At 36.6% G+C, this 15,351-nt stretch overlaps 1 protein-coding gene across 1 annotated transcript in view; it reads left to right on the top strand.

Moving 5' to 3' along the window:
- The window catches only part of LOC136038508 (syndecan-like), a 67,191-nt gene that overhangs the window by 32,457 nt on the left and 19,383 nt on the right, over positions 1-15,351 (top strand). Inside the window, exons 3-4 of the mRNA XM_065721602.1 lie at positions 1,321-1,514; positions 5,240-5,450. Of these exons, the coding sequence (XP_065577674.1) occupies positions 1,321-1,514; positions 5,240-5,450 (405 nt within the window). The remainder of the gene's footprint in view (positions 1-1,320; positions 1,515-5,239; positions 5,451-15,351) is intronic.

Genomic DNA, 15,351 nt, shown 5'->3' with positions numbered 1-15,351 from the left:
TTCTAGGATTATAATGAACAATAAGCTAAGAAGAGAGACCTCGGCTCCTAAGCAAACGCAGAAAGTCCTTGATGTGGATGGAGTTATAAGGAAAGTTTTAAAAGAAGCATAAGCTTGGTGGAAATAAGTGAAGAGTAGAGCTTAGAAAGAAATGGAATTGAATCTGAATTTGTTTTTTATCGTATATTGTTGCAATTATTTATGAATGATAGCAATATTAAAAGTGACAGATTTAAAAGCGCTATGCATATGCAAAAGGGGCAGAACTAAAACTGTAAGTTTGTGTTGATGTACCTGCTAGGTTGAACACAAAATAACGTTCATTTTGCCCGCTTCCCCTTTTTCAAGTAAGATTCATACTTGTAGTTGTGTCAGGGTGCAAGTTTTTCAGATCTCCCTGGATGAATAATAATTTGAGAGACAGCTTCTCTGTCTCCTGAGCGTGGAGCTACAGATGTTCAGCCATTTTCTCCCATACTTGCCCGTGGCCTTAGAATCCCTTAGTTCGTTGGTCTTAAATGTATTGTCCCCCCTGCTCTTTGCTGCTTCTCGACTTTACGCTTCTTCTTCCTAAAGTGAGTAAGGAGTTTCCCTCGCTCTACTCGTTTATTGCAGGAATTACTGAACCTCCAACAGATATAACGAAACTAAGATATATAAAAATTCACAGTGCGTTCAGCTGCTTTCTAGTATGCCGTGTGACTGCACTCTTGACAATCGCCAACTGAATGTGTTTGGCCCCTTAAAGAGATAATACATCAGATGCAATATTGCCTCATAAGGTAAGGAACAGTTGATGTCGTTATGCTTATCATCAACAAGGATTGTGGTGAATCCCAAAAAGCTGCATACTTGGTACCTTGCGACGCCTACCAGGCTTAAGCATTGCATTCATGGTTGTCAATCTACGCATGGATCGGAATTAACCACTGCTATATTATAATTTTTTTAGTGAAAAGGGATGCGTTCTGTACACCGTTAATTTTTTTAACTTAATTTCTTACGCGTTGAGGATAACTACGATGATGTTGTTTTTTCGCCCATTGTCTTGCGGTTTGACAAGTCAAGCTGTAGCCAGCAGTCAGGTGATACATGAAAGACTCTTCTTTTCTGCTTCTGCTGCTGCTAAAGTTGATTTAAATGCATTTTTATGGTGGCAGATGCTTGCTTTCAGATTTCATGTACTGGTTTTTTCCTCCCCTTTTGCCTTCTAGGATGAAAATCTTTATGATATTAAAAGGACTTGAGATTAATCTATGGTAGGCTAAGTTATTTTCTCTTCTGTTTTGATTTATATTCGTACTATAAAAACTTTTTCAGAGGGATCTGGATCTGGACACGGACCAAATTTCCATATTGACCATGAATTGCCGGCTTCAGTAGCAACCACTCCTACAACGACTACCACCACAACAGAAAGGTCACCTAGTGAGTATTTTGACAAGGATCCGAAAGAAGATGTTGATGAGGAAGATGATGATTATTATGACGAAGACGACGAAGATGATGAAGAGGTATCTTTCTATTTATTTAAGGGCCTAATTTAGATTATTTGTCACAGACTAACGAATTTTGGAACAAATAAGTCATTTATTTTAAAGCCCACTCGGGAACATATTACCCGCTGAGGCTCTAGAATGGATATTTCCTTTTTTTTAATAATTTTTTTCACTATTTTTCTCAATTTATGGCGCTAAGTTGCAGTAACCCTACACGGGTTTGTCCAGATTGGGGGCTGAAACCGTGTTGACTATGGTTTTAGACGTTAAAAGATCAATCAGCTATCTTAGGATTTTCATTCTCCCAACATTTCAGCATTTCACAGCATTTTGACCCTCTTTCAAACAATCATTTAACCACTGTGAAGTTACGGAAGCTATTTTTTAACCTAAAAGGTTGGGAGTTTAAGCAGCTTGGAACGACAATTACTGTAGATTCTTGTTGTGAAACTTTATGGCACCTACGGAGAGCTATAAAGAACTGAATAAGAGCCATTTTGAATCTAGGAGCTTTTTTATTCATACTCACGTCCTAACATGCTCATTTAACGCGTAACATGAAAAATGTCATTAAAAACTTGAGCAATTTAAAAAGGGTGTTTCTGACTACCCATTATTTAGTCATAACTTGCTGAGTGACTTTAATCCTTTCCATGAACTGAAGAAGTGGCTTGAGGGTGGCGGTTCTAATTTGACGAGGGGATAAAAAACGACTCCATAGCTCCCTCAAATCATTCTTGCTTGCTGAGTGACTTTAATCCTTTCCATGAACTGAAGAAGTGGTTTGAGGGTGGCGGTCATTCATAACTTGCTGAGTGACTTTAATCCTTTCCATGAACTGAAGAAGTGGCTTGAGGGTGGCGGTTCCAACTTGACGAGGGGATAAAAAAACTCCATAGCTCCCTCAAGTCATTCTTGCTTGCTGAGTGACTTTAATCTTTTCCATGAACTGAAGAATTGGCTTGAGGATGGCGGTCATTCATAACTTGCTGAGTGACTTTGATCCTTTCCATGAACTGAAGAAGTGGCTTGAGGGTGGCGGCTCCAACTTGACGAGGAGAAAAAAAAAACTCGATAGCCCCCTTAAGTCATTGTTTGTGACATTTTATGGAAATTGCTTTTACAAAACTTATTCACAAAAATGACAAATGCCTCCATCGCCAAGATGAGTATGTAGAGAAGATCTTATTTTTCTTAGGAGGGAGGTAAAGGGGCCTCATAATTTGTGTTTTAGAAAAGGCGGCACATTACTTTTCTACGGTTCTCGCAAGAGTGTATTACAAGACAAGGTCGTATCCAGGAAGGGAGGTTAGGGGGTTGGAACCTCTCCGTCTCCCCAAAGATGTTTGTCTGACTTGTCAAAACGTAACAAAAATGAATATAAACAAATTTTTATGCGTTTTTAAGTTTTTTTTGGTAAAAAAAAGTTATTTTTGGTAATACAATCTTGTTTTTTGGATTCAACATCTTCGCTTTATAATTAGTCAGAGGTTGAAAAAAGAGCGAAACCTTGCACGTATTATTAATGTTAGCGATGGACTAACCGGGATTCGTGTCTGAATGAAAAAACTTGATCGGAGTGGGAACAGTGAGGTGGGATCTGCATCAGGGGCAATTTTGACATTGTTACCATATTCTAATTCACCATTGATTTTTATGTCTATTGTTTTGGAGTGACACAGATTAAGCAAAATTCGACTATTGCAAAATGGCTATTGAATAAAATCAATTATGTACGGCAATTGACTTGCTTTTTACATACTTTAGTTCCTTCAAAATTTATTTAATTATGTTTATTTAATTATTTTATTTAAATATGTTTTTCACAGAGAGCGGCACAAAAATTGAAAGTTATTACTTTCATAGATAAGTGTGCGTGAACTTGTAAGACTAATCAGTATATGCAATCTATGTCCACCCCTGGTATCCCCGGGTAGAATCTTATTTAATTTTTCTTGATTGTTCTTGTTATTAATTTTGATTTGGCTTTCATTGAAGTCGGATTTTTGCCACGGATACACTTTTTTGTATCTTTTTCCTTTTTAGATTTTATACTAGAAATACTCATTTATATCTAGTTTATTGCTTAATAAGTAACAGTGAAACAAAGGGGTTGCTTGTAAAAAAAGTCATGCAACTCTAAAATATGCTGTTGTTTACTGGCGTAGATTTTCACATGAAAGAACCAATCAGGTGGAATTTAGCTTCTCGTTCTTTTTACTGGCTTATAGTTTCTTACAGTTATGTATTAAAACCAAATTACATCTCTGTTCCTCTACCGTTAAATTTTGTATTCCCCGTAAATTCGTAATTTGACGACAATCTTACAACTTAAGCTTTTACCGAAAAAACTAGATACTTGTATAGTAGGATATATCAAACTCTTATCCATTCACTGAGTCGGCTTTCATTTTTTTATTTTACATTTTCATTTTTCCTTTTAGATAATTTTTCATTTTATTTTTTATTTTTATTTTATTTTATTTTTTCATTTTATTTTTACTTTTCATTTTATGGTATTTTTCATTTTAAATAATGATGTACATTTGCTTTAAAAACTGGAAATTTTTCCTTTTTTTGCGTCTTTGCACACTTTCAGCCCATTGGCATTTGTATGATATACCCCCTGCATCTCAAGTTGTTCATGCATTGTCGCGCTTTAAACCGGTTTCTTTCGCTAGTTTCTTTCAACTTAGCGTAAGAAAAAACAAAGAGAATTCACAGAATAGATGGGAAATATATAATATGGGTTATATATAAGCACATTAGGGGGTGGGGGTAAAGTATTTGGACAGTGTGAAGTCAGAAAACAAATATTACTTCATAATATCAGAACAATTGTAGCTAACACAGTATGGATGCAGACCCGTGGTACTTAACGCCCAGCCCCCTAATTTGCAAATATATAGCCCAATATGTTTTTAAAATATTGTACTTGTATCACACTTAGGTGTATTTTACTAGGATTAACTTCACTTCTTGAGATTCAAATCATTATATCATTGAAGTATATCATTAGTATATCATGGTATATCACTCAAATACCAGCAAATTTTCAATAAAAAAAAGTAGAGTACATTTTGAAATTGTAATTCTATAGATGGTTGAATCTCAATGGCAGCAAACCTTAAATGCTTAGTAGAAAAGCGTAGCCTATTTCTCGGGAAAGAAAATGGGGAGAAATATCTGTTTATCCATTCCTTTCTTAATATGGCCCAAATCGCGTATCTAGTGGGTTTTCTCCTTGTGTCTTTAAAAATATCCTTCTTACATTTGGATTATCGCTCGAAATATGACGATATCTTCTTTTTTTCTTTAATTTTCTCTTAATTGGCCCACGAGTAATGGAGTAAATTTTTTTTAAGGAGTGGGAACAGGATGAAGCATTAATGTTTGTCATTCCTGTTGCTCTTGCTCACCCTATCCCTGTTGCTCACCTGACAAATTATACATTATATTTGACACATTTTCTGATTCCAGATACGCGTCTAGGAGGGGATTGCTTCGGGCACCTGTGCACTCGAGACCTATTTATTCGATATTTCTTGTAATTCGTATATTTGCCTAGTTTTTTTTTGTAACGCCATCTTCCCCCCCCCCCCACCACCGAGACAACTTTTTCCCTGCTTCGGTTTTTATTTATAATTAGTATAATTTCAAATTTGCGTTAAATTAAGAGAAATTGTTAACACATATTTAAGAGTTTAATATTAGTTTTAAGAGTGTAATTTTTTTTAAAGTATGATGATAGTGAAGACGGAATTGACGAAGAAGAAGAAGAAGAAGATAATACTCGGGTCTTTGTTCCTCCGCCACCTGAAACGCCAGTTCAAACTACCTCACGATCAGTTGAACCTGATATACAGGAAGAATCGGGCGAAGATGGTGATGATGAAGAAGAAGACGATGATTATGATTCTTTTGAACCTGTTGATATTACTGAAGAAGAAGGTAATATACATAGTTGGGTTTTTGGTTGGTACCATAATAAAAGGGAAAATCATCGACTGGATGCTAAATTTACAGAGTCAATTTTCGCTTTTTCTCAATCCCGGACTTATGGGCTCGATTTTGTATTTGCTTACATCAAACAATTTATGGTGAATCATACAGCTATTATAATATTATAATAGATTTATTAGCTGTTAATTAGGTATAATAAAAAATAAAGATCCCTGGGGCCATTGCTGGTGCATTGCTCTCTGTACCGAATATTTATCGCCATGACGTATCCCAAGATATGAGCATTTGCTATATGACACGTTTTCTTTAATTTAATGGTCAGGTACATGTGAGGAGTATTTGTTTGGGGAGGGAGTCATCAAAACAGAAGAATAACATCAAAATCTTTGGAAACTATCTGAAAACAGTAGTTTACTTTACGCTCTGTGAATATGGCATCCCGTCTGTGACGCGTCATGACGTATCCCAAGATATGAGTACTTTCTGTAGACCGTGTTGTTTTTTTAATTTAAGGGCCAGACATTTGTGAAGAGTATTTGTTTGGGAAGGGAGTCATCAAAACAGAAGAATAACATGAAAACCTTTGGAAACTATCAGAAAACAATAGTATATATTACGCTCTGTGAATATGGCATCCCATCTGTGTTCATGACGTATCCCAAGATATGAGTACTTTCTATATACCGTGTTGTTTTTTTAATTTAAGGACCAGGTACATGTGAGGAGTATTTGTTTGGGGAGGGAGTCATCAAAACAGAAGAATAGGATGAAAACCTTTGAAAACTATGTGAAAACAGTAGTATACGTCACGTTCTGTGAATATGGCATCCCATTTGTGTTCATGACGTATCCCAAGATATGAGCAATTGCTATATGCCAGGTTTTATTTAATTTAAGGGTCAGTCCTGCGTGAAGAGTATTTTTTTAGGGAGGGAATCATCAAAACGGAAGAATAACATGAAAATCTTTGGGAACTATCTTAAAATAGTAGTATACATTACGCTCTGTGAATATGGCATCCTTTCTGTGTTCATGACGTATCCCAAGATATGAGCATTTGCTATATGCCACGTTGTCATTACTTTAAGGATCAGGCACATGTGAAGAGTATTTGTTTGGGGAGGGGGTTATCAAAACAGAAGAATATCATCAAAACCTTTGGAAACTATAGGAAAATAGTAGTTCACATTATGCTTTGTGAATATGGCATTCCATCTGTGTTCTTTCGTGCTGTTTTTGAAGATAAATTAGTCAAACACTATCTCAAGTTTACTTGATCAGTCTTGAGCAACAAGTTGACTTTGTTTTGTCTTAAATTTTAATCCTAATAGTTTCTTCATTTGGGCTGCATTCAAATCAAATCCAGGAGGTCCAGATCTGGACCTCCTGGATTTGACCTCCATCATCCATTGACCAAATGCATCGACTGCATTTGACCTGTATCTCGAATGGATGCAAGAACAGGTTATAAGATAGGATTAAAAGAAAGTGTCAACTTTTGGGGAAGGAGCAAACATTTTAGGGAAGGACCAGTGATAGCATCCGGTGCTATGTTGGCAGGTAGCTTTTTGATGCGACAAGTTTTATTAGTGACAGTTGAGTACTGTAGTCGTTTTTTATTAACAGAAGTTGTTTGTCAGTGATTACATTCACTAGAGTTAGCCGAGAGCTAGAGTTAGTGATTACATTCACTGGTTACCGCGAGGTTACATTCTTGAGGTTATCCAGCAGTTACTTAGTACTCACACATTGGGTTCCATCTAATGACCACACAAGGTCCTTTACAACACTTTGGAAAGTAAATCAAATTCAACTACATCTGACATTTGCTCACTTCTAATAAGGAACAATAGAATTGTCTAACTCATAACAGTATGATTTTTTTTTGTAGATCATAAAACTTATCTAATGGTTTTGATGTCTGTGAATTTCTAATTTGTGAATTTCTAATTATGATTTTCTAAAGATTCAAATCCACCAAAGCCGTAGATGGCGCACTGGCGTCGACTTTTTTTTGCAGAGATAGGTAGCATACCTTTTGCCCAACCTTGCAGTAGCTGGAATGGAAAAGTGTGCTACCACTGGGTGGGAGTGGCTATATACATATAAAATACTTAGAAGTATGTAATAATTATAATATTATCTCTCCTCTGAACCCTCTTGTGTGTGCATCTTTATGGGGGCAATGTTGGCAACATTTTGACGATTAGGTATTTGTTTAAATTTTGTCTTAGGACGCCCCCCTCCCTTGAAGATAGGTCTTAAGGATACTCTAACCGAAGACTTTGAGTTTAAAAAGGCTCTTGTTTCCTGGGGAAGTTATTTGAATGAAAATTCAAGAATGCTATTTCAACTTAAACTTTTAGCTGTTTGAACCGCGTGCATTAGAAGTAGTTTTTATGACACTTGGTATTTACCAAGTGACATATAGCGATCGCAATTTCTGTCCGTCGGTCTGTCTGTCTGTCGGTCCCGGTTTTGCTATTTCGGGCACTTCCAGATAAGCTAGGACAATGAAAGTTGGCAGGCATTCAGGGACCAGACCAGATTAAATTAAAAGGGGTTGCTTCGCCGATTCGACCATCTGGAGGGGGAGTGGAGAAAACGAACGAGATAGTTGAGAAGAATTTTATTTTCGATAAACAAAATATTGCTGTTTCTAAGTGTGACTTGCTGGTCTAGTTTTATGTTGCTCGCTTAGGATCCGAGAGGTCTCGGGTTTGAATCTCGGGCCATCCTAATTTTTACATGAATAAGATCCGAAACTAGATACGTGATCAATATAGTGATCACTGAAAGTTCGCAGGCATATCAGGGACATGACCAGATTAAATTATAAATAGTCGTTTCCCCGACCGATCAATTAAGCCTCTTTTCTTGTAATGGTCCGGGTTGTAAACATTGTTTGTGTCACGTAACACCTTTTGAATTTATGTGTTTAAAGAATTGTGCATTTAGATATGTGTTTGAGTAATTGTGTTTGTATAACTGGCCTATGTTCGAAATAAAATAACTGTATAGAAATAAATAACAAAGGGTAAAACCTTTAGTTGAATCAGCAAAACAGAAAAAATTAGTGAAGTCTAAATGTTTTGTTTTCGCATCCGGAAACCCTTATCAGTGGAAAGACCGACAAAAAAAAAGAAATGGAAAGTAAAACATATAAGGAAGTGATAATGAATGAAATACTTAAAAACGAAAATATTAATTTGTTGTCCTTTTGTCAACAAAATACCAGAGAATCATTTAGAGGAACGCTCATTACTGTCGTCAAACAACTCTAAAAAAAAAAAAATCTTTTCTTGGTGTGAGGTGATTTTTTTTGGTATTTATATAGACAGACAGATAGATTTATTCAGTAGTAAACGCAACGATTAAAGACAGATACGTCATAATACGCCCTCCGCAAGCTTCTGGCTAGGAATGTAGGACGAAAAAACACGAAAACACTAAAAGAAGAAAGTGATGAATTGCCGACTGATTACTTGCCTATTGGCGCCGATTCACGACTAGGTTGGAGGAATGTCGAGCGAGGTTTTAAATGAAGATACCACAAAAGTCTATTTTCAAAAAAAAAATACTAAGAAAAAGACGTTTTTTTTTAAATCTAGAGCGTAAGGGCCTCCTTTCTCCCTTCTACAGTTGGTGCCATTGTACCCGACAAAAAAAAAGGCAGACTAAAGGTTCATACATAGTAAATAGTACCAACCCGGTACGTAACGGGAGAGGAGGTCAATAATAATAAAAACGTTCGAAACAAACAGTTCGTGGTAACGTAAGGACTGAAAGGGGAAATCAAACATAATTGTAAGTAAGGAGTGACCCGGCTCAGTAGTAATCAAAACTATAAAAAGTGAAATGTTGATACCAATAATAATATCAAAAGAATTTGATTTTTATGCTGATTTCATATATGTAAGTTTTATTAAGTTTTATCTTACCCATCAAGGGTTACGAGCCTGAGAAAATTTGCATGATTTTTGGAAAAAGGGATAAAAGTCATAGAATCTGAAGGAAAATCACACCATCAGATTCAGTGTATTAGAGAATTTTGTAGAGGTTTCAAGCTCATATCTGCAAAAATGTGGAATTTTGTATTTTTGCCAGAAGAAAGATCACGGATGCGTGTTTTTCTTCTTCTTTTTTAGGGTTGATCATATCTAAAACGTCGGAAGAGGGCTCATTTTAACGAAAATTAAAAGTTCTTGTGCCCTTTTTAAGTGACCAAAAAATTAGAGGGCAACTAGGCCCCCTTCCATATAACTTTTTTCCTCAAAATCATCCAATCAAAATTTTTTAGATAGCTATTTTGCTCAATATAGTTGAAAATATTTTACTTCTACCGCGAATTAATTTTCATAAAAATATACCTCTCTATAAATTTTCGATAACTGGTAATGAAAAATGCCACTAACACAGTTCTGGTAAAATAGATGGCCATAGGTGGGTGATAAATTATTTCATAGTTTTTCTTTCTTTTTCACGTTGTTTCCATATGTTTTAGTCTCCTTTTTAGGTCTTTTTTTTCTTGACATATATTTCAGGATATGGAAACGAACTATTTCTGCTTATTATTTTACTTCGTTTACTGTCATTATTGAAAGATCTGCCCGTGTTTGCTTCGGGTACCCATTCTATAATGGGTACCCGATTATTTTTATAATGGGTTTTATTATATTATAATGTATAAATATGTAATGGGTATTATTATTAATATATTATAATGGGTATACGATTATTTTTGGAGCCGAGTGTTGCGGAACTAGGGATTTGTACCAGCAGAAGGAGGTAGTCTTAAAGATTATTTCTGTGTTTAAAATGAGCTGTCTGTTAAATGTTTTGCGTGTTTAAATAAAGTTGAAATTCCAATCTTGAGAGCTAACAAGCTACAGAACTACCCTGGGATCCGTAAACACATTTTCAGGCTAAAAAAAAAACAACTCCTGAAAAGATTGTCTGGTGGCAAGAACTTTGTTAACGTAAAAAAGATATCGCATCTCAAAATTCAGTGTCACACCCCACCCCCTCGAAAAATAGATAAAAGATAGTCGGAACTAAAGTAAGGCGCATCAGGAACCCCTTAAAATAAAAATAATTTAAGCCTAATTATCTGTTTATCTGTAGAGTCTGATCATCTCATTAGTTGTTCAGTGGTGTGTCTTTTTTAATTTTTATGGCACTTGGTATTAACCAAGTGACATGTAGCAATCGCAAATTCTGTCGGTCTGTCTGTCCCTGTTGCGCTTCTTTAGGCACTTCCAGGTAAGCTAAGACTATGAAATTTGGCAGGCGTATCAGGAACCAGACCAGATTAAATTAGAAATTGTCGTTTCCCCGATTCGACCATCTGGGGGAGGGAGTGGGGGGACAGTTAAATTGGAAAAATGAGGTATTTGTAACTTACGAACGGGTGATCGGATCTTAATGAAATTTGACATTTGGAAGGATATCGTATCTCAGAGCTCTTATTTTAAGTCCTGACCGCGTCCGGTGACATTGGGGGGAGTTTGGGGGGAACCTAAAATCTTGGAAAACGCTTAGAGGGGAGAGATCGAGATGGAACTTGGCGGGAAAAATAAACACAAGTCCTAGATGCGTGATTGACATAACCGGAATTGATTCACTCTCTCTGGGGGAGTTGGGGGTGGGGGGAAGGTTTTAATTCTGAAAAATTAAAAAAATGACATATTTTTATCTTACGAAGGAGTGATTGGATCTTAATGAAATTTGACTTTTGGAAGGGATGTCATGTCTCAGAGCTCTTGTTTTAAATCCCGACTGGATCTGGTGACATTGTGGGGAGTCGGGGGGACTTAAAATCTTAGAAAACACTTAGAGTGGAGGGATCGGGATAAAACTTGGTGGGAAAAATAATTCCAAGTCCTAGATACGTGATTGAAATAACCGGAACGGATCCGCTCTCTTTGGGGAGCTGGGGGAGGGGGGTTAATTCTGAAAAATTAGAAAAAAGAGGTATTTTGCCATACGAATTAGTGATTCGATCTTAATGAAATTTGATGTTTGGAAGGATATCGTGTCTCAGAGCTCTTATTCTAAATCCTGATTGGATCTGGTGACATTGGGGGGGGGGGGGATCTAAAATCTTGGTCAACGCTTAGAGTGGTGGGATTCGGATGAAACTTGGTGGGAAAAATAATCATGATCACAAGTCCTAGATACATGATTTACATAACCGGAACGGATCCTCTCTCTTTGGGGGAGGGGAGGTTTAATACTAAAAAATAAGAAAAAATGAGGTATTTTTAACTTACGAAGCAGTGATTGGATCCTAATGAAATTTCGTATTTAGAAGAACCTCGTAATCCAGATCTCTTATCTTAAGTTCCAACCGGATCCAGGGTCATTGGGAGGGGGAGGACAGGAAATCTTGGAAAACGCTTAAAGCGGAGAGATTAGGATGAAGCTTGGTGGGAAAATAAGCACAAGTCCAAGATACGTGACTGGCAAAACCGGACCGGATCCGCTCTTTTTGGTGGAGTTGGGGGGGGGGGTGGGTGAGGAGAGTAATTTGGAAAAATTAGAAAAAAGGAGGTATTTGTAACTTACGAACGGGTGATCAGATCTTAATGAAATTTGATCTTTAGAAGGATTTTGTACTTTAGAACTCTAATTTTAAATTCTATCAGATCCGGTGACATTGGAGGGAATTGGAGGGGGAAACTGGAAATCCTAGAACCGGAAATCTTGGAAAACGCACAGCGTGAAGATGTCGGGATGAAACTTGATGGGAAGAATAAGCACAAGTTATAGATACGTGATTGACATAATTGGAACGGATCCGCTCTCTTTAGGGGAGCTGGGGGTTGTTAATTTGGAAAAGTTAAAAAAGGGGTATTTTTATCTTCATAACGGGTCACCGGATCTTAATGAAGTTTGATATTTAAAAGGAACTCATGTCTCAGAGCTCTTATTTCAAATCCCGATCAGATCTGTTGACATTGGCGGAGAGGGGGAAACCGGAAATCTTGGAAAATGTCGTAGATACGTGATTGACTTAACCGGACTGGATCCGCTCTCTTTGGGGGAGCTGGGGGGTGGGGTTCAGTGCTTTGGCGAGTTTGGTGCTTCTGGACGTGCTAAGACTATGAAAATTGGTAGGCGTGTCGGGGAGCTGCACAAATTGACTTGATAAAGCCGTTTTCCCCAATTTGACCATCCGGGGGCTGAAGGGGGAGGAAACATCAGAAAAATTGAGGCATTTTTAACTTACGAGTGTGTGATCGGATTCTAATGAATTTTGATATTTAGAAAGACCTCGTGGCTCATAACTCTTATTTTAAATCTTGACCGGCATTAAGCCTCTGATTTTCCTTTTAAATCAATTTATTGATTCTTAGAATTTTGCCAGAGCTCATACCGTATAAGTTTTTGGCTCTTGGCTCTTCCGACCTCGTCACAAGTGCCATATGAGCTCTTAGCTCTTGTTTGTTTTCCTTTTTGCATATGTATGCACGTTCGATTGAATTCTATTTATTAATAAATATAAGGTTCTTCTCTACCCAAGGGCTTAGCTTTTTTGGTCGACTGAGGCCCTTCATCTTTGAATTGTGCAAAAAATATAGGAACAGAAGGATTTTTTTTACATTTCTAAAGAAGGTACAAAAAGTTATTTTAAGAATATAGAGAACTGGCCTTATGTTTAAAATCCCCGCTGCCCACTCCCCATTCACCCCAATTGGCGTCTCTGGAACGGTAACTTCCAGATTAATAAAGGATTAGGAAAGGGCAGCTCATTTGAATTCAGATGGGAAGCGTCTAATACCTTTAAGTGATGATAAAACGTATAAAGAATTAGCATGGAGGGTAGTCAGTGAACGCTATAATTCAACTAAAATTGTTGTTCTGTTACAGAAATCTGGAAAAAAATAATAGTTATACGCACAAAATTATGACATTTGATCATATAAACACTGATAGAATTGAAGTGGAGGAAATGAATATAAATATCCACACGAAGATATGAAATTGAATTTCAGTAGCTAATTGTTCCATAATTAGTTATGACACGAAAAATTAAAATTTGTAGAATCAGGGTCTTTTCAAGGGTAGATATCGCGGTTTTTGAAACGGATCCACTGTACAATTCTGCCTTTCGTTAATAGACGTTACATTATCTCTTTTTTCAACTCAAATAAATATATTGCTGGAACTCTTCCAAGATTGAATCATTGAATTTTGATGCAGTGATTTGTGTACTCCAGTGCTACTTAATTAGCCGCTTATTTATGGGAACTATTTATTATGAGATGTTAGAAAGCAAATTACAAGTATTATTGGAATTGAAATTGAGACACCAAGGAGGACTCGGGATAAGAATTAGAATCGGTACTAGTCTGACTAGCCTAACTATTTTGCGAAACTATATGTAACGTTGAGAAACGAAAAATCACATTTTCATTTTCTGGGAATCTATTTTTTTTTCTCAGCCCTATGTAAGAATTGGGGCTTAAAAACATGCTCGTTTCGTTTTTCCAATATCCCCCTTTCTCCCCCTTGGTTTTGAATCTCTTATTTACAAATCGTACCATAACTTAAAATGCACAAAAAAACACATGATTCATGTGCACGGGGTTGGAACTTAAGTACTCGCAGTTTTGAAATAGTATATGACCCCTAAGTAATTTTTTTTACGGGTGTTTAAATATCTGTGAGATTGAGTAATTGTGTCTTTTGGTTATTTTATTCCATCTTGACTAAACTTTTTCTTCTTTGCAGCCAGGGGTGCCAGATTCACAAAAATGCTGGGGGGAGGGCTTTAAAATTTATTTGTTGAAATCCAGGAGGGGTATGTTTTTTTAAATTTACTTCAATAAAATTGCCAAAAAAGAGTATTTTTAAAAACCCCAGCCCAGTTGAAACCTTTGTTAGCACCTTACTAACTTATTTACAAGTTTGGTATGGTAAATCTTAATTTCCTCAGTAAAGTCTACCGCAACTGGAAACCTTTTCTTAGTAATAAAAAAAACTACACCTTCCTTCATCGTAAAAACAGCGTATCTTTAAGATTGTAAAAGTACAATTAAATACCTAGCTGATGATGTAGACAACTATAATTAGCGCTGGAAGTATACTTGATTATGTAAATAGTAGCTTATAATATGTATTTTAATCTATTCACTGCAACTCTTCATGGTCGGGTTTTCCCCTCTAACTTAAAAGTTGAATGCTGGCACATCCGCCATTCAATTTTCTAGGATTTAAATACCAAAAGCGAAAGGGAAATCCCCCATCGTGAGTTCAAATTAATATGAAGGCTCTTTGTCATTAATCTAGACTATGGGCGTCGTAGCCGAAATTCTAATGTTCTTGGCAATTGTGTTGGTTGAGTTTTACTATGAAATTTTTAAATAAACCTTTTTTAACAAATTTCTACGAGTGACAGAAGGTTTGGGTATGGTGAAAAAAAAAAAAAAAGTGGTATGTTCGTCAGAGTTTCACTATCCTAACTAGCAGAAATAATTCCCTCTAAAGTAACGATACCTCAATTTTCACGTTTTCCAAGATTTTTGGTTTCCCCCTCCAACCCCCAATGTCACCGGATCTGATCGGGATTTAAAATAAGAGCTCTGAAGCAGAATATCCTTCTAAATATCAAATTTCATTAAGGTCTGATCACCCGTTCGTAAGTTACAAATACCTTATTTTTTCTATTTTTTCCGAATTACCCCCCCTCCCCAACTCGACCAAAGAGAGTGGATCCTGTCCGGTTATGTCAGTGTGCTTATTCTTCCCACCAATTTTCATCCTGATCTCTCCACTCTAAGCGTTTTCCAATATTTTCGGTCCCCCCTAACTCCCCCCCCCCCAATGACACTGGATCCGGTCGATACTTAAAATAAGAGATCTGAGTTACGAGGTCCTTCTAAAT

The sequence above is a fragment of the Artemia franciscana genome, chromosome 18 (assembly GCF_032884065.1).
Source record: "Artemia franciscana chromosome 18, ASM3288406v1, whole genome shotgun sequence".
Classification (NCBI taxonomy): domain Eukaryota; kingdom Metazoa; phylum Arthropoda; class Branchiopoda; order Anostraca; family Artemiidae; genus Artemia; species Artemia franciscana.
This window is presented reverse-complemented; position numbering and strand designations above follow the sequence as displayed.